The sequence below is a fragment of the Elaeis guineensis genome, chromosome 5, assembly GCF_000442705.2.
Source record: "Elaeis guineensis isolate ETL-2024a chromosome 5, EG11, whole genome shotgun sequence".
In the NCBI taxonomy this organism is placed as follows: domain Eukaryota; kingdom Viridiplantae; phylum Streptophyta; class Magnoliopsida; order Arecales; family Arecaceae; genus Elaeis; species Elaeis guineensis.
Window position 1 is genome coordinate 97175886 of NC_025997.2, and position 20035 is coordinate 97195920.

The following is a 20035-nucleotide window of genomic DNA, read 5'->3' on the forward strand; positions in this document are numbered from 1 at the left end:
GAAGCGGCAACAGAAGCAATATTTCTTTGGATCTGATAAGTGCTTATAATAATTTATTATTTTTTCTTCAACTGTTATCTCTTTCATGCAGTAAGGATCGTGTGGCTTGGAGGTGCGCTAGCTGCTGATAATGTCATCACTGTTAGTTCATTCTATCAAATTTTTGAACTTTGCAGGAGGCAATTGGAAGATGTCCCTTCAGTGGTTTAGAACGCCTGTGCTCCTGAGAGTGTTCCTCTGGTTAACTTTTGAAGGCAAAACTCTCATAGCTGATCAATAATTTAGTGAAGAAATCATGGCCATCTCATCTTGCATGCATGTTGCACTAGAGTCAGCTGTGTACATGCGGGAGTTGTTTAAACGTAAATGAAGAAATAGGTCGAGCTGGGTCCTTGTCTTCTTTTTGGAGTCTTTTGAAGATCGAGAAGAGTCTTAAAGTGTTGGAGGCCTAGATAGGGTGTCTTTTGCAGCAGTTGGATGTTGAAGATACGGAATGAGTCAAATTGAAGAATTTTCCGGTTCTCTGCTAAGTTTTCGAACTCGATTATCAAGAAAATATCTTCTTTGAGCATCATCGAGTGGACTTCTGCTTCTTCTGTAAAGTTGAATTCTGAGGCTTTTATGGTAACTTTATTTTTTTAGATAATGCACTAAATCCCTCAATGAAATGATTGATGGGCATTGCTTTATCTGCTTCTCAATTTGGAAAAACAGTGCGGAGCATGTGCAAGTGATTCTAGCCCAAGCTAATGTCCAGAGTTTCTGCTTGTTGCCGTGTGTGACAAAAAGTCTTGTCATTTTCTCTTCCAAGAAGAAGCACGGATGCTCTGCAGTGCATGATTTTAACTGCAGGTATCGTGCAATACTCGATGATGGATGGACATCAAACAAGACGGCTTTATTTTATTTCGAGGATTGTCATCAATCTTCCGATAGCAGCCGCCAAGTGCCGTGCAACATTTCTACCGTAGAATATCCTGGATCTTCAAGAAGACGATTACTACTGGACAATTATGTTGGACTGCCTGCCTAATATTTTTTAAAAAAACTTGTCCAATACTATGCACCAAAGTCCGTGTCTCATACGCTGGCACTGTGGCTGCCTTTGGAAATTAAGCTACAGTGCGTGGGCTACCAGAAACGTATCCGTTCTCTCTTTATGGCTCTAGACCTCACGAAGGGTCCTATAAAAATGAGGAAGAGAGAGCTCACCTCCAAAAAAAATCAACAAGGCATTCAACACAATGGAGCCCTTGCTCTCTCTCTTGGTTTACTCGTGTCTCCTCTTACTTTCGGTAGCTGTGTTCTTGTGCGTAAAGGCCACCTGGCCAAGCCCGAGGTTCCCTCCTGGACCGTTAAGGCTCCCAATCATCGGCAATCTTCACCAATTGGGTGAGAATCCATACCGCTCGCTCCGCTTCCTCTCGGAGAAGTATGGCCCCCTCATGAGCCTAAAGCTTGGTTGCATACCAACTATCATCGTATCCTCATCGAAGATTGCCTCCGAGATTCTGAAGACCCAAGACGTCATCTTTTGCACTAGACCTCCCCTCGTCGCCTTCAAGCGATTCTCTTATGGTGGACGGGGCATAGGCTTATCACCCTACGGCGAGCAATGGAGACAATTGAGGAGAATTAGCATGTTAGAAGTCTTCAGTGCAAAGAGGGTGCAAGCTTTTCAATCTATAAGGGAAGAAGAAGTAAACGTCCTAGTACAAACTCTATTGAGGCGAGCATCAAGTGGTCCGGTGAATCTTAGTGAGATGTCTTTCTGCCTCTTTAACTACATCACAACTCGAGAAATTTTCGGCAGGAGGATTTCGAGCGATGGTGACTGCACGAGCAGCAAATACCATATTCTCCTAAATGAGATGATGTCTTTGCTGGGAGGGTTTATTTTAGGGGACTTCTTCCCGTCGATGGGGTGGTTGGATGTGCTCACCGGCACGAGAGCAAGGCTTGAGAGGAGCTTCCATAGCATGGATGAGCTTCTTGAGGAGGAGATCGAAAAGCACATGCATGGTGGAGGAAGCCGAGATGACTTCATTGGTGTTCTCCTCGAGATTCAGAAGGATTTAAGCCTTGGATTCCCCCTCACCAGAGATCATATCAAAGCATCCTCATGGTTCGATCTTTGCTCCATTTCTTTCTCTACTTAGTAGAGCATATAGAGTGCTATGAGTTGTTTTATAAACCAACATGTGCATAGGAATAATACAATTATGCTATCATCTTTGAGACTTGCATGCATGGGCACCTGCACACGGTTGGATAGTTCAAGTGGTTTTTTGCATGATTAAATCGTGTAGATAAAAACACATGCGCGCACAACTAGCTTAGCTTTCTTAAATCATGTCCGACTCCAACATATATAGCTGAAGCAGAGTCCATATCCAAATATGGACCATGGTAGTGCCGCTTCAGCAACATCCGATAACAAGTCCACGAGCAGACAACTGGTGTAACATTGGACCATCAAATTGTTAGATGAGTATCAAGCCTGGGGATGTTTAATCAAATGGATCGAAAAAGTGGTCTTCAAGGACTTCCCCGGCATGCATGCGGTGTAATTCATATATGCAGTCACTTGCCCTGTAAATCCAATCCAATGGGTTCACTTAATCATTCTACACGAGAGAGAGAGAGAGAGAGAGTGAGAGTGTGTGTTTGACATGTCATTGGGACGCCCGTGATGGTGTGGGGCTCCCTGTTAGTAAATAAACTTAATTGTACTATTATTAGTGTTGGAAGTCTAAGAATTTTGGAAGTCTAAGAGTCATATAGAAACTCCCATTATCTAGAATATGCATGAGTAATTATGAGTTAATCTCGGAATATAGATGTGACTCTTGGAAAGAAGTGTTATATATGCATATTTAGTGATGTATTGTATGTAGTAAGTTCTCCTAGTGGCTATAAATACCCATGGGTCATTTTGTAATGGAACAATGAGCATTTTAAGCCTTTGAGTACCTTTAAAATAAATAATATTATTTTATTTCAAGCCTATCATTCTTCCTTTGATAACTTCAAAGTGATTTCAGAGTCATAATGTCCACCAATAGTCTCCTCCAACCCTCCTTTCCTCGCCTCACCAAAACAAACTATGAAAATTGGTGCTTGCAAATGAAGGCTCTACTTGGGTCTTAAGATCTTTGGGATTTAGTAGAAGAAGACTATCAAGAGCCAAGAGAAGGAGAGGCTCTCACCAATCAACAAAGGGAGTCTCGAAAGAGGGATAAGAAAGCCTTATATTTCATCTATCAATCTATAGATGAATCAGCCTTTGAGAAGATCGTGGCGGCAACCACTTCAAAGCAAGCATGGGAGATTCTCTAAAGTTCTTGTAAAGGAGTAGAGAAGGTGAAGAAAGTTCGCCTCCCAACTCTTCGAGGCGAATTTGAAGCAGTACAAATGAAGGAATCTGAATATGTTTCGGATTATTTCACAAGAGTCTTAGCCGTTGTCAATCAATTGATGAGAAACGGCGAAACTAAGGATGACACCAGAGTAATAGAGAAAATTCTACGCTCATTGGATGTCAAATTCAACTATATTGTGGTTGCCATCGAGGAGTCAAAGGATTTGGAAGAGATGACTATAGACAAGCTTATGAGTTCCCTACAAGCTCATGAAGAAAGATTCAATAAAAGGAGGCAAGAGCTCTTAGAGCAAATTCTTCAATCCAAGGTTTCTTTGAAGGAGAACAAAGAAGACTCTAAGAATGAAAGGAGTCAAAGAGGCTGAGGATGAGGTCGTGGCCAATGGAGAGGCCGTGGACGTAGTCGAGGATGTGGAGGCTACAATAGCAAAGAAGAGTTAAGCTAAATTTCAAAAGGAGGACGTGGACAAGGAGGCTCATCTAGAGGCAGAAGGTATGACATTTTCAAAGTTTGTTATTTTAATTGCAACAAACTTGATCATTATGTTTCGGAATGTTGGTATAATGATGCTAACCAAATTGAAGAGAAGGCTCATTGTGCAAAGAAGAAAGAAGAAAGAAGAAGATGGTGATGAAGTCTTATTGCTTGCCTGCAAAGAAGATGACACCGGTGAGCAAAATATGTGGTTCTTGGACACTGATGTAAGTAATCACATGTGTGGCTATAAGAACATATTCACGGAGTTGGATGAATCGGTAAATGGACATGTGTCTTTTGGTGACTCTTTCAAAGTAGACGTGAAGGGCAAAAGTAAAATTCTTATTCAATTAAAAGATGAAAGTTATAAATTTATCTCTAATATTTATTACATACCGGAGATAAAGAATAATATTTTAAGTTTGGGGCAACTTTTGGAGAAAGGATATGATGTGCATATGAAAAATAGAAGTCAATTTTTGAAAGATCAAAAGAATAATTTGATAGCCCATGTTCAAATGACAAAAAATAGAATGTCCATGCTTAATATCAAATATGTTGATATTAAATGTTTGAATGCAAATATGAAGGATTTCTCATGGCTTTGGCACTTAAGGTTTGGTCATCTTTACTTTAGTGGCCTTAAGCAACTATCACTACAAGAAATTTGATTTTTTGAGATGAAATTTTAGCGACGAAATATTTTTCGTCGCAAAAAAGTAGGCTTTTGCAACGAAATTTAAATTTCGTCCCCAAAAATTAGGTATTTGCGACGAAAAAAATTACGTTGCAAAAAGTTATATCTTTTGCAACGAATTTTTTTTTTTGTTGCTAGAAGTTCATTTTTAGAGATGAAATTTTTTTTCATTGCAAAAAATAATTTTTTTGGCGATGAAATATTTTTTTTCGTAGTTAAAAATTTATTTTTTGCGATAAAAAAAAATTTTGTCGCCAAAAAATTATATTTTTTACGATGAAATTGATTTTTCGTTGCTAAAAAGAAAGACTTTTGCGATCAATTTTATTTATATTTAGCGACGAAACTATTGCGTCGCTAAATTTTATTTTATTAAAAATTTTTTGAATATTTTGCGATGAAAATTAAAATTTCGTTGCTAGAATTGATTTTTAGCGATGAAAGTTTTTCATCGCAAAAAAAATTTTTTTTGGCGACGGAAAAATTTTTCGTTGCTAAATTTTTTTTTGCGACGAAAATAGTTACGTCGCCAAAAATTGAATTTTTAGCGACGAAATATTTGTTTCGTTGCGAGAAACTTGATTTCCCGATCATTTGCGACGAAATTAAATTTTCGTTGTCAAAAATTAATCATTTGCGACGAAAATATTTTTGTTGCAAAAAATAAATTTTTTTACGACAGAATATTTATTTTTAGCAACGAATTTATTTCGTCGCTAAATATTTTTATTAATTAAAAATAAAACCTTTGATATTCTGCCCTAATTGAAAAAACACTGTTGATCTCCCTCCCGGCCCGATCTCCGCCGCGGTCATCCAAATCTTCTCCCTCCCCGATCTTCAGCGACAGTCGTCGTTCTCCGGTCGCCGATCGTCCTTCCCGATAAGTCCTCTCCCTCCCCGCCACCATCCTCTCTCTCTCTCCCTCCCCACCGCCGTCGAGCCCTCCCTCCCCGCCACCGTCGCCGCTCGAGCCTGCCCCCCGTCGCTGATCGAGCCCACCTCCCAGCTTGCTGGCCATCTCCCTCCCGCCTCGCCACCCTCTCCTCCGCGCACCGAATCCTCCCTCTTCTCTGCCTCCTTCCCTCCGGTTCCCTCCAATCCGTCGAAACCCTAACCCTCCAATCCATAAAACGAAGGTGGCGGCCACCTCTCCTCCCTCCCTTTCCTCCTCCTTCCATACTTTCCTCCTATTCTTCCTCGCCGGCCGCCGTCGAAATGACTACCTCCTCCTATTCTTCCTCGCCGGCCAAGGATAAGGCCCTCGTCGCCTCCAAATCCCTCCTCCACATCACCACCCCCGACAAGCCTGACGCCGTCCTCGCCTTCCTCCGCCGCCACGCCGGCCTCTCCCCCCGCCAGCTCCACGCCTTCATCCGCCGCCGCCACGCCGGCCTCTCCCTCCCTTTCTCAGTCTGGTTTGTTTGTTTTCGTAGGGCCGCCGCAGCCGCCGCCGCGTCGCCGTCGGGCCGCCACCGGTGCGTCGCCGCCGGGCCGCCACCGCCGGTTGCCGCGGATTATCACCATCACTGCTCACGGAAGAGTTGAAGGTGAAACCAATTTTTTAATTTATATATTTTTTTAATTTTTTTAAATAAATTTTTGTCATTAAAAATAATTATTTATTATTTTAGTAATTAGATATAATGTTAGATATAATTATTTGTTTGATATAATTAATTTTAATCATGATTTAAAAATATTTTAAAAATATTTTTTTTAATAATAATATATTAATTGTAGCATAAAAAATTTACAAGCCTTAGAATTTTCGTTCGAGGATAGCGTGCATAAACTAATATTTTTTTTTATGAAAAAAATATTGGTGCTTTACACACTATTCTCGAATTGTCCTCGTGGACAGTTTGGGCACGTGAATGAATTTAATATTGCAACACATGTGCTTCTATATCGCAGAGTTTTGTCCGTATTTTCGATCATGTTCTCTGGATACATAGCACAATTTTAATGCTTGTGTATCTGGAGAACTGCGTCGAAATGCTGTCGAAATTTTTTTGGTATACAAGACATGTATTGCAATATTAAATTCTTACGTTCCTGAATGGAATAGGACCATCACCCTATAGGTAGGAGATATAAGGCGTTAGTCAACTATTATTACATAAAATTGATTGTATAGTTTGCATCATAAATATGTAGGTATGGATCGTGGTTGGATGTCTTTGCGTGATAAGTTCTGTCCCGAGTATATTACGGGTGTGACGACTTTTATGAATGTGGCGTCCAATCATACTAGAGAAGATGGGAAAGCTCGTTGTCCATGTCGTCGATGTAGGAATTTATTTTGGTGTACCTTATCAGACATTCAGAATCATTTATACGAACACGGTATAGATGTGACTTACAAGAGATGGACTTGTCATGGTGAAGATTTGCCGACTAGCAAATAGATACAGAGATCGGCGATGTAGGCTTCATAAATACTGCAATGAGCTGCAGGCGAAGGGGATTGATCCTGTGACCCAGCCATACAGAAATTGGGCTGGGTCTAGTGACGATTGGCGGTGGTTATGTGAGCATTTTGGAAGTGAGGCATTTCAGGTATGTCTAGTGTTCCAAGATTTTTTAATTATGTTATATCCTTTATTGGTTATAATTGTATGTATTTTGTAGCGACGATCGGAGGCGAATAAGGTGAATAGGAGCAAGATTGATTCTATTCACACGCAAGGAAGTGCCTCTTTTGCACAGAGAATGAAGAGGATGGTACGTAACTACATTTGCAATCATACTTTGTAACTTTTTATTAAATATTTATATTATTTTGATATCTTTTTTTTCTTTTTTTTTTGTTTGAACAGGGACTATCCGGAGTCAACGCCTATGCTAAATTCTATCAAAACAAGAGTGGCGAGTTCGTGACCGAGGAGGCGAGGCAGCGTCATGTAAGTATCATTACTCTACATTTTGAATACTTTTAAAGAGTTTGAAAAAAATTTATGATTTTATTTGGTTTATTGTGAAGGAAAAAATGTTAGAATTGAGAGAGCAGGCGACGAGGGAGGTGGGATCTGATGGTGATACTGGATCACAGCAGGTTTGTTTGATGACAGATGATACGATTTTGGATACCGTCCTCGGGCGGCAGCTAGGATCTGGTCATAGCATGCGGTCCAAAAAATCACGCAGTTCGTCATCCGGCCGGTCTGATGATGCATCGGTGCCAGAGGCAGTTAGGACATCCATGAGCATGATGCAAGATCAGATTAGTTACTGGATGAATCGTAGTCAGACGCTCGAGAGGATCGTAGCTGCGATGGCGGGACGGCTCGGTATTGATGCTTCTGAGTTAGCACCTCTACAGTCACATGATGCCGCCTCTGCACCACCATCGCGACACATATCGGGTCAGAGATTGACACCTGGAGGAGGGAACGAGGCCAATGAGTCAGATCATACTTAGTTTGTACTTATTTTAAATTTAAAATGGTGTATGGACTTATATTTTTGTATATGACAAAGATGGTTATGAAACTTTTTGTTACTTGAAATTGGTCTTTTGACTTAGAATATTTTTATTGTGTTAACATACTGTTTATTTAAAATATGTTTGATCAGATAATTTGTATTTGAGAAGGTTTTTTTGGAAAATTAATAAAAATTTTATTTTTTATCCAAAATTTATTTTAGCGACGAAATATTAATTTCGTCGCAAAAAAATTTGTGAACCCAAAAAAGTAAAACTTTTATTATTCATTGCGACGAAATTTTTTATTTCGTTGCTATTTTTGCGACGAAAAAATAGTTTTGTCGCTAAAAATTATAACTTTTTGCGACGAAATTTTTATTTCATCGCAATTATGGCGACGAATATTTTTATTTCGTCGCCCTTATAGCGACGAAATTATTATTTCATCGCCATTATAGCGATGAAATTTTTTTTTCATCGCAATTTTTGCGACGAAATTATTTCGTTGCTATTTTTGCGACGAAAAAAAAGTTTCGTCGCTAAAAATTTAAACTTTTTGCGATGAAATTTTTATTTCATCGCAATTATAGCGACGAAATTATTATTTCGTCGCCATTATAGCGACGAAATTTTTTATTTCGTCGCTCTTCTAGCGACGAAATTTTTATTTCGTTGCTATTATAGCGACGAAATTTTTTTTTCGTCGCAATTATAGTGACGAATATTTTTTTCGTCGTAATTTTTGCGACGAAATTTTTGCGATAAATTATTTTGCGATGAAATCCGTCGCTAAGTTTTGCGACGAATTTTATTTTCATCGCAAAAAATAAGAAAAATTTTTTTTTAATCAAAATATTTAGCGACGAAATTTTTTTTCGTTGCAATTTTAGCGACGAAAATTTAAGCTCTTGCAACAAAATATTTTCATCGCTAATACAGTACATAACTTCGTCGTCTGGGTTTACTATTTTTTGCGACGAAATAAAATATTTTCGTCGCTAAGATCTTTTGCTACGAGGCTTTCTCTACAAATTTTTAGCGACGATATATTTCGTCGCAAATATTTTTAGCGACGAAAATATGATTTTTAGTGACGAAAAAATTTCGTCGCAAAAAATTAAATTTCTTGTAGTATATCAAGCAAGAAGATGGTGAAGGGTTTACCATATATTGACTCTCCAGAATAATTTTGTGAAGGGTGTGTTCTTAGTAAATAATCAAGAAAGAATTTTTCTAAAAAAACTTCCTATCATGCAAAGAAGCCATTTGAACTCATTCACACCGATATATGTAAGCCAATTTCTCCAACATCTTTTGGAGAGCATCGTTATTTTCTAAGCTTTATTGATGATTTTAGTAGAAAAACTTGGGTATATTTTTTGAAGGAGAAGTCTGAAGTATTTTTCACATTCAAAAAGTTCAAAGTTATGGTGGAAAAAGAATGTGACTACTACATCAAGGCCTTGCGATCTGATCGTGGAGATGAATTCACATCCAAAGAGTTCGAATATTTTTGTGAGGAGCATGGCATTCGACGACTCTTGATGGCACCCTATTCTCACCAACAAAATGGAGTGGTGGAGAGAAAGAATCGAACCATTCTTGATATGGTTCGAAGTATGCTAAAGACGAAGGTCATGCCGAAAGAATTTTGGGCGGAGACCATAAATTGTGCAGTCTACTTGCTCAATCGATGTTCTACCAAGAGCCTAGAGGATATAACTCCACAAAAGGCATGGAGTCGAAGACAACCTAGTGTCTCACACTTGAAGATTTTCGGAAGTATTGCCTATGCTCATACCTCAGACTAAAGAAGAATGAAGCTTGAAGACGAGTAAAAAGTTTATCTTTATCGGGTATGATGCTTGATCTAAAGCTTATAAGCTCTTTGATCCAAAAACTAAAAAAATTCATATTAGTAGAGATGTGGAGTTTTATGAAGATGGTATGTGGAGTTAGCAATCAAACAAAGAGCTATTTTATGAAGAGAAGGAAGAAGAAGAGAAAGAATCAAAGGTGCTTTTTGAAGTTTCTTCACCACCTTCATCTTCACATTCTAGAGTATTACCTCTTTTGGTTGATAGTCCAATGCAAAGGAAGACAAGGAGTTTGCAAGAGCTATATGAGGTAATAAATGAACTTAATCTCGTTTGTCTTTTAGCTAACAATGAAAATATTTTTTTTGAAGATGCAATACAAGATAAGATTTGGAAAGCCGCCATGGATGAGGAGATCAAAGCAATAGAGAAAAATGATACTTGAAAACTTACTACTCTCCCCGAAGGCCATAAATCCATAGATGTTAAATGGGTTTACAAGAAGAAGAAGAATACTCAAGGATATATAGAGAAGTACAAAGCAAGATTGGTAGCTAAAGGCTACAAGCAACAAACTGGTATTGACTATGAAGAAGTGTTCACTTCGATTACTCGCATAGAAACTATAAGATTGCTCATCTCTATTGCAGCACCGTTCAAATGGCTAATTCTTCAAATGGATGTCAAATTAGCTTTTTTGAATGAAATTTTAGAAGAAGTCTATGTGAATCAACCCGAAGGGTATGTTAAGAAGCATCATGAAGAAAAGGTCTTAAAGTTGAAGAAGACACTCTATGGCTTGAAACAAGCACCTAAAGCATGGAATAGTAGAATTGATGCATACTTCAAAGCTAATGACTTCATGCAATGTCCATATGAGCATGCCTTATATATGAAGAAGAAGAATAAAGATATATTGTTTGTTTCCTTATATGTAGATGATCTTATTTTAATAGGAAGCAACCCTCAAATGTTTGAAGAATTCAAGCAAACTATGATCTTAGAGTTTGAGATGACAGATTTGGGACTTATGTCATATTTTCTCATCTTAGAGGTCAAGCAAAACACTGAAGGCATCTTCATTTCTCAAGAAGCATATGCAAATGAGATTCTTAAGAGGTGTAAGATAGAAGATTGTAAGCCAATAAGCACCCCTGTTGATTGTGGAGTTAGACTATCAAAATTTGAAGAAGGTAAGGTGATGGATTCTACTCTTTATAAAAGCTTATTTGAAAGCTTAAGATATCTCATATGCACAAGGTCGGATATTCTATATGGAGTTGGTTTATTAAGTCGTTTCATGGAAGAACTAAAATCTACACATTAGAAGGCCGCAAAAAGAATTTTTCGTTACATCCGAAGTACTATATCTCATGGATTAATGTATTCTCCTTCTTATGATTTTCGACTTTTTGGTTATTCGGATAGTGATTGGGGAGGAGATTCGAATGATAGAAAGAGTACAATCGGATTTGTTTTCTATATGAGTGATACAGCATTCACTTGGCTTTCTAAGAAGCAAGCTATTGTGACTCTTTCTACTTGTGAGGCGGAATATGTTGCGGTATCTTCATGTGTTTGCCATGGTATATGGCTTAGAAGATTATTACAAGATATCTATCTCTTAAATTGATGCTACTAAAATATACGTGGATAGCAAGTTGGCAATGGCATTAGCAAAGAATCCGGTCTATCATGAAAGGAGTAAGCATATCGACATTCGTTTTCATTTCATAAGAGACCATGTAAAAGAGAAGAAAATAGAGTTAACTTATGCGAAGACTTATGATCAAATTGCTGATATCTTCATCAAGTCACTTGCAGCAAATCATTTTTACAAGCTCAAGAACTTACTTAGCATGAAGGATGAAATACAATTAAATTTAAGGGGGGTGTTAGAAAATAGACTTAATTGTACTATTATTAGTGTTGGAAGTTTAAGAGTTTTGGAAGTCTAAGAGTCATATAGAAACTTCCATTATCTAGAATATGCATGAGTAATTATGAGTTAATCTCGGAATATGGATATGATCCTTGAAAAAAAGTGTTATAAATGTATATTTAGTGATGTATTGTGTCCAATAAATTTTTTAGTAGCTATAAATATTTATGAGGTCATTTTGTAACGAAACAATGAGTATTTTGAATCTTTAAATATTTTCAAAATAAATAATATTATTTTATTTTAAGCTCATCGTTCTTTTTTTTTTGATAACTTCACTCCCGGCCTTATATATGGGATGGTGCTTTTAATGCACTGGTTCTCCATCATTCCTTTCGCGGCCTCTTTGCCAACCGACCGGATAAGATTATATCAGCAACATCAGCAACAAAATCAGACTTGCTTTCTGCTTGAGTTCCAAAGAACGGCACGGAGCGCACAAGCAAACTATTTGGCAACCTCCGAGTGGCACATGCGAGGTGTGGGAGTGTGGTCCCAAGAAGGAATTAGAAGGGTATATGTGACAAAAATTAGTTCAGCTCTCCGTATCGTACTTTTGATTGATTTTATAAGATGTGCGCGTACCAATTCTGCAGTTTAGTTGACAATGAGACATAAATAGTTTGTCCTATATATTCTAAATGCTATAATTTTCCTCTCTTATACATGAACAGTACATAACTAGCATGCATATACATGCTCCTTTCTGCATATAGTTCACACAAATATATTAACATATGGCAAATCATGCTATATATATTGATTTCTCAAAAAAAAAAATTAAAAAATCATTATTTATATATATATATATATATATATATATATATATATATATATATTTTTTTTTTGATCTAACAATCACTTCTATACTCTACAAGATGTGTTCCTTGGTGGATCAGACACTTCTGCCTCCCTCTTAGAATCGAAAATGATTGAGCTTATGAGGAACCCACCCGTTACGAAGAAAGCCCAAGATGAAGTTCGAGGACTTTTTGGAAAGAAAGGAAAGTGATGAAAATGAATAGAAAAAATATTTTTCTTATTTTTTTCATGCTATTAAGAGTGCATACAAGGGGCCTATAAATACAAGTATGTAGATCCAAATATAGTCAGAGAATAACTAGAATATGCCAAAGAATACCAAGGAATACCAAGAATATGCTAAGATATAATATCCCTGGATCCTTATTTAGACAATTTTTCTAATTAGGTTCAATCCTTCCAACACTTTCCCTCAAGATGAGGTGAAGATATCTCGAAGCCCCATCTTGTCAATCAATCTAGAAAAAGATGATGAACTAAGTCCTTTGGTCAGAATATCTGCCACCTGATTAGAAGACCGAATGAAGGTAATGCAGATCTGATCCGGATTAATTTTCTCCTTGATAAAATGACGATCAATCTCGATATGTTTGGTACGATCATGCTGTACAGGATTGCTTATAATCTCAATTGCTGCCTTGCTGTCATAATACAACTGAAGAGGAAATTTATTCAAAAGTTATAATTCTTGAAGCAACTTCTGAAGCCAAAGAAGTTCACATATGCCTAGAGCCATTGCTCTATATTTAGCTTCTGTCGATGATCGTGCCACCACTGTCTGTTTCTTGCTTCTCCAGGTAACTAGATTACCCCCTATATATGTGCAATATCCAGAGGTAGATCGCCTATCATCTAGTGATCCAGCCCAATCTGCATCAGTAAATTTCTCTACCTGAAAGGTGTTGTATCACGGGAATAACAAATCACGATCAGGATATCCTTTCAAGTAGCGTAATACTCTGAAAACTCCCTCCATGTGCGATTCTCATGGATCATGCATGCACTGACTGATGACACTGACAGCATAAGTTATGTCGGGTCTTGTATGTGAAAGATATATCAACTTTCCAACCAACCGCTGGTACCTTTCTCGATCAACAGGGGCTCCACCATCTATCACTGTCCGATGATTTTGATTTATCGGGGTAGCAGTAGGCTTACACCCCAACATCCCAGTCTCAGAAAGTAAATCTAGTACATACTTTCGTTGTGACAGAAAAATCTCTTTGGATGATCGTGCAACTTCTATGCCCAAAAAATATCTTAGTGGACCCAGGTCTTTCACCTCAAATGCTTGCTTCAGTTTTTCTTTGAGTTGCTTTATCTCATGATGGTCATCTCCTGTTATTACAATATCATCAATATAAACCAAGAGTATAGTTTTCTTTCCCTTGAAATGTCTATATAATAGAGTATCATCTGCATTACTCTGTCTATATCCCATTTCTTTCACAGTCCGACTGAATCGATCAAACCAGATCCGAGGAGACTGTTTAAGATCATAGAGAGAGCGCTTTAGCCTGCAGACTTTTTCAGTAGTTGCTCTGGTCTCAAATCTTGATGGTATTTGCATGTATATTTCCTCCTGAAGATCTCCATAAAGAAATACATTCTTTACATCTAACTGATGTAATTTCCAGCCAAAGTTAGCAGCACATGATATCAGTGTTCGAACAGAGTTCATCTTGGCTACTAGAGCAAAGGTTTTATCATAATCTACCCTATATGTTTGAGTATAGCCCTTTGCTACTAGCCGAGCTTTGTATCTTTCCACCTTGCCTTCTGGAGTCTGCTTTACAGTATACACCTACTTACACCCCACGGGACACTTACCAGCTGGTAGAGTGACCAGATCCCACGTTTGATTTTTGGATAAAGCAGTCATCTCTTCTAATATTGCTTCCTTCCACTTAGGTTCTGCCATAGCCTTTTGCCAAGTACTTGGAATACAGATGGAGTTTAATGCAGCTATAAAGCTTTGATAAAATAGAGACACATTCTTATATGAAACATAGTTAGCTATATCATAACGGTAACGAGCAGGAGGAACAATTGGGCGAGTACCCTTCCATTTTGCAATAGGAATATTAAGATCAGAAATGAAGGGAGTAGCAGAAATAATGTTATCGTTAGAAGATTCTGATTCTGGAGAAGAGGCTTCAAGCGGTAAAGGCACCTGGACAGTTGGTGAGTGCACACTGGACTCTTCAACTATTCCAATACCAGGCTCCCCCTGAACATCATTACTATGATACTCCCCCTGAGCACCAGAATATCCAGGCGTGCATAGAGAGTTATCCGGAAGAAGTAATTCTGGTGTCCTATTATCAGATGGACGACTTTCATAATAAGCTTTAGTTTCTCGAAAAGTAACATCCATAGTGACAAGCATTCATCGCTTAGGAGGGTAATAGCACTTTTATCCCTTTTGAGTAGCAGGATAACCAACAAAGACACATTTCAATGCTCGTGGATCTAGTTTTCCTACTATGGATCTATGATCTTGAGCAAAACAAACACACCCAAAGACCTTAGGGGTGACCACATAATCAGTAGAACCCTTCAAGCACTGTATAGGGGTCTTAAATTCAAGTGTCCTTAGAGGCATACGATTAATCAAGTATGCAGCGGCCAAGATAGCCTCACCCCACAAAGCCTTAGGAACTTTCATAGTAAAGAGTAAGGACCGGGCTACTTCCAATAAGTGCCTATTCTTTCTTTCAGCAACTCCATTTTGAGCAGGAGTATCAACACTAGTGGTCTGATGAAGAATTTCATGAGTATGAAGATACGCACGAAACTCCCAACTAGTATATTCGGTACCATTGTCAGAACATAAAATTTTAATTTGAGCACCAAACTGAGTACCCACAAATTTATGAAATTTCTTAAAGCAGTTTAAAACTTCCATCTTTTCTTTCAACAAATAGACCCATGTTACTCGATTAAAACAATCAATAAAAGTAACAAACCATCTATGGCCCAAGAGAGTAGTAGTACTACATGGTCCCCATACGTCAGAGTGAATTATAACAAAAGGTTCAGAACTTTTAACTCCAAATATAGAAAATACTCCTCTAGTGTGTTTAGCCAACTCACAATGATCACAAACTAACAAATTTTTATTGCAATTATTTGATAAAAAAAAAATAAGCGACTAAGAATAGAAAAAAGAATGTGACCTAGCCTACGATGGTGTAACATAAGTTCTGAAGTGACACCTTCAGCAGACAATGCATACCCCATCAATGAAGAGTTCATATTTCTCTCATCAGTTGATAGATAATAGAGTTCATTGTGCAACTTACCATCCCCAAGTATCTTTCCCATTTTCAGCTCCTGAAATTGACAATGAGAGGGCCAAAATGTGACAGAGCAATTCAAATCTCTAGTAACAGAGCTAATGGAGAGTAGATTTGTGGGAAAAGATGAAACATGCAATACTGATGATAATCTTAAACTAGGAGTACAATCAATGGATCCTTTTCCTGAGACAGAGGCAAAGGATCCATCAGTTATTCGGATGTTGTCCTGTCCTGAACATGTTGAATATGAAATAAAACTATTAGATGCCCCTGTCATATGACTAGATGCTCCTGAGTCTATTATCCAAGAGTTGAATGTGCCGCAAGTAAATGCATGTGATAATGTATATGGAGTACCTGAGTGTGCAAAAGGAGAGGAATCAAGATACTCATCCTGGTGGCAAGGCTGTTCCTGAGTAGAGGGTGTGGTGCTAGAAGTTGATTCATACTTCTCCATCATTCGTCGGAGGGTCTGGTACTCCTGCAGATAAGCTGTGTACAGTACCCTCAGTCTCTTCAGAGAGATTGGCTTAAGCAGATCTACAATCATGATTCTGTCCTTCAGTTCTTCCATTACTACGACGACCATCACGACCCCGACTACCACGCTCAGGCTAATTTGGGCGACTATGGAGATCCCAGCAAAATACCTTAGTGTGCCCAGATTTCTTGCAATGAAAATATACCTTCTCAACTATCTGCTGTGGTTGCACAGTAAGAGCAAATCTTACAGGACTACTGGAGTCGGAGGTTACTTGTCGCCGTGTCTCCTCGCTCAAAATAGTAGAGAAGACTTGACCCAAACTAGGTATCATATCTTTGACGAGAAGCTGAACTCTGACAGACTCATACTCCGAATTTAGACTATATAGAAAATCCTAAACCCGTTCTTCTTCTAAGTATTTCTAAAACCCATCAACATCAATAGAACATTGTGGAACAAAAGTTCTATAATGATCAGCCTCGGACCAGAGACGCTTCAATTCGGTGGCATATTCAGTGATAGATAAATTTTCTTGACGAAGCTGATGCAATAGAGACCTGATCTCAAATGCTTGAGCAGAATTCTGCTTCTGTGAGAATATTTGGGCCACTGTCTCTCAGACTTCCTATGCAGTCTCCAGCAGTTGCACACTTTTGGCCACATTCTGTGTCATGGTATTGAAAAGAAATGCCAGAACAACAGAATTCTCCATTCTCCATTGGGCCAGATCTTGCTCACTATTAGCAAATTTTTTCTTTGTGCCAGTGAGATATCCTTCTAAACCTCGTCCTTGAATAAGCAGACGAGTGCTCTTTTCCCATTACAGATATATTGCTGGTCCATCAAGTTTTACAGCCATTTGAAGAGCATTCAGGGATCCACTATCTCTTGACGAGCTACCAGATTGAGTGACAGCGGTAACAAGTCGATCCAGTAAACTTTCGAGATCTCGCATAGTAATTGCATTGGCCATCTCCAAAGACAAAGTATGATAATCTCACCATCACACTATCGAACACCGGATATTTCTTAGCTAGAGGCTTCCGAGCATCTACCTTTCTTCTTCTTCTTCTTCTTCTTTTTTTTTTTTTTAAGAAAAAATAAGTAAAGAGGGAAAAAATAAAAATTAAGAGAAGGAATTTCCTTCCTTACCGACACCCATCACCCGTGAACCACGGGATGGGAGAAGACGACGACCGACATCGTGGTTCGTGCGGTGGGTTCCGATGAATGGAGTGCGGTGGCGTCGGATTGTGGGTTCCGGCGTTGGAGTGCGATAGCGAGGCGGCGAATCTGGTGCATGTGGTGGGGCGTGTGGCGGTTCCGACAATCGGAGCACAGATGGAGGCTGCGTCGGGGTGTGCGTCGTCAGATTGCAGCCGAGCGGCGTCGAGGTGAGGTAGAGAGGCGTCGTCGGGGTGTGTGTCGGAGTGCACAGGTTACCCCGACGTCGGATTGCAGCGGAGCGGAGGAGCATGCGGCGGGGTTCGTTGGGAAGATGAAGAAAGGGAAGATGAAGAATGGTTTGGATGGCAGCGGTGGGGCTGATCTACTGGGTAATGAGGGCGACGGAAGGGGACAGAACGGAAGCGAAGAGACGACAATGATTTGGATTAAGAGGGAGATGGTTTCAAAAAAAAAACTATGATAGGGAAGGAAGGGGAAATGGATCAGAACCTGAGTGCTCTGATACCATGATGAAAATGAAGAGAAAAAATATTTTTCTTATTTTTTTCATACTATTAAGAGTGCATACAAGGGGCCTATAAATACAGGTATGTAGATCCAAATATAGTCAGGAAATAACTAGAATATGCCAAGAAATACCAAGGAATATCAAAAATATGCTAAGGCATAATATCCCAGGATCTTTGTTTAGATAATTTTTCTAATTAAGTTCAATCCTTCCAATAGAAAGGTAGAAGAGGGTGACGTTCAACAGCTATATTATCTAAAGCTCGTAATTAAAGAAGTTCTTCGGTTGCACCCTCACGGTCCATTGCTAGCCCCTCGAGAATGCATGCAAGATTGCAAGATCAATGGATGTAATATTCCTAAGAAGACAAGGGTGTACATAAATGCATGGGCTATTAGCAGGGATCCCCGGTATTGGCAAGATCCAGAAGCCTTCATCCCTGAAAGATTCGAGGACAATGATATCAATTTCAAAGGGCAACACTTCGAGTTCATACCTTTTGGGAGTGGCCGAAGGATATGTGCAGGCATGTCGTTGGGTGTGGTTTCTGCAGAGCTTGCACTTGCCAATCTTCTCTATAGGTTCGACTGGGATTTGCCTGGTGGAATGAGCAAAGAGGATATTAACATGGAAGAGCAATTTGGTTTAGTAATTCGCAGGAAATCACCTCTTATTCTAGTGGCAACCCCAACATCTGTCGTTTCCTAGAGCTGCCACCATGAACCAGCAAACTAATCTTTAATATCATGCTTGATTGTAACAATAAAGGATGGATTGATAGAAACATCTACTCTTATGGTACGGAATCTGCTGGGGCTTTTGCCGAATTCCTTTCTAGGACGAAGGGGGGGGAAGCTATGTATTAGGAAGAAGGTCAATTTATGCTTATATTTATGTATTTATGCGTGTATATGTGCATGATATAATCAACTAGCTATTTTATACTGTTTGGGCTTGTATCCGATTTAGAAGTTAATTTGACGTCTTTGATACCATATGCAACGCATTCAATTTTAAATTTTGATGATCAGGTCCGGATCAAGTACCAGGCCTATTTATTGGAGTGACAGCCAACATGGTATATCGAGATATTCCAATTCTACCGGCATTCCAGTTTAAAGAGAGAACTACAAGCTTTTTTTCTTTTTATTTTTTAAATGGATGCAACTGATCGATCAACCATACAAACATATAATTCCAATTATCTTCCTAGCATGACACAGCTATGCAACAAAGACGTTAGAATCCTACAACCACGACAAGATTCAATTATTCAAACCCTTCAATTTTATCAAAAAAAAAAACTCAATTTAGTATCCAAACAAAAAAAAAGAATCCAAAAAAAAAAAAAAGTAGTCCATGATGATTTCAAGTTGGCTCCTTCCCTGGAGACTATAGAAGGTCCGATTGATGCCTTGTGGATAAGGACTAGCAACAAATATCTATGGCGTTTAGCTAAGTAACTTTTGACCGAAATCTAAAGATGACAAATTTCATAATGTCATATTATTAATCCTTTGCTAAGTAACTTTTGACTGAAATCTAAAGATGACAAACAAAGCCCTTTTACAATGTCATATTATTAATCCTATGATAGATTTTGATGATCATAAAATATTAAATAATTATGGTATTAATCATGTATTTCAAGAATGAATGCATGATTTTTTAGATGCTTAAAATGAAAAATTTATCCATGGGACAAATATTCTATAAGGAGCTAAGTCAAAGGAATTCAAGATGAATCTTCAGATTTTTTACTTAGTGGAGTCGACCTCAGATGCATAGGAGCCAATCCCTGAATAGAATTAGGCTAAAAATTGAAGAAAATTGAAGTTCAAAAAATTTAGGAGTCGACCCATGGAAATGGCGAGTCAACTCTGGCGCATTGAAATGCACTGGCATAGATAGTGAGTCGATTCATAGAAAAGAAGAGCCAACTCTCTTAGTAAAGATAGAAAATTAGATTTTTGGGACCTCTA

At 38.5% G+C, this 20035-nt stretch overlaps 2 protein-coding genes across 6 annotated transcripts; both read left to right on the plus strand.

The window, feature by feature from the left end:
• Positions 1-1172: 1172 nt before the first annotated feature.
• Positions 1173-12363, plus strand: LOC140858169 (cytochrome P450 71A9-like). 5 transcript variants are annotated; one of them, XM_073258011.1, is made up of 4 exons: positions 6551-7119; positions 7192-7284; positions 7380-7463; positions 7544-8071. In XM_073258011.1, the coding sequence occupies exons 1-4, from the start codon at positions 6940-6942 to the stop codon at positions 7979-7981; spliced, it is 795 nt and encodes a 264-aa protein (XP_073114112.1). In that variant the 5' UTR covers positions 6551-6939; the 3' UTR covers positions 7982-8071. The 5 variants fall into 5 exon arrangements, 4 of the variants coding, with proteins under 4 accessions (XP_073114110.1, XP_073114109.1, XP_073114111.1 ...); XM_073258009.1 differs by lacking the exons at positions 6551-7119; positions 7192-7284; positions 7380-7463; positions 7544-8071 and adding exons at positions 1173-1729; positions 1814-2125; positions 12123-12363; XR_012141564.1 differs by lacking the exons at positions 6551-7119; positions 7544-8071 and adding an exon at positions 1178-2125 and having other exon boundaries at positions 7380-7457.
• Positions 12364-17587: 5224 nt separating this feature from the next.
• LOC140858011 (cytochrome P450 71B38-like) lies at positions 17588-19048 on the plus strand. The gene is made up of 3 exons (XM_073257427.1): positions 17588-17751; positions 17819-17984; positions 18255-19048. Exons 1-3 carry the CDS (start codon positions 17588-17590, stop codon positions 18759-18761), a joined length of 837 nt encoding a protein of 278 aa, XP_073113528.1. The 3' UTR covers positions 18762-19048.
• The last annotated feature ends 987 nt before the right edge of the window (positions 19049-20035 follow it).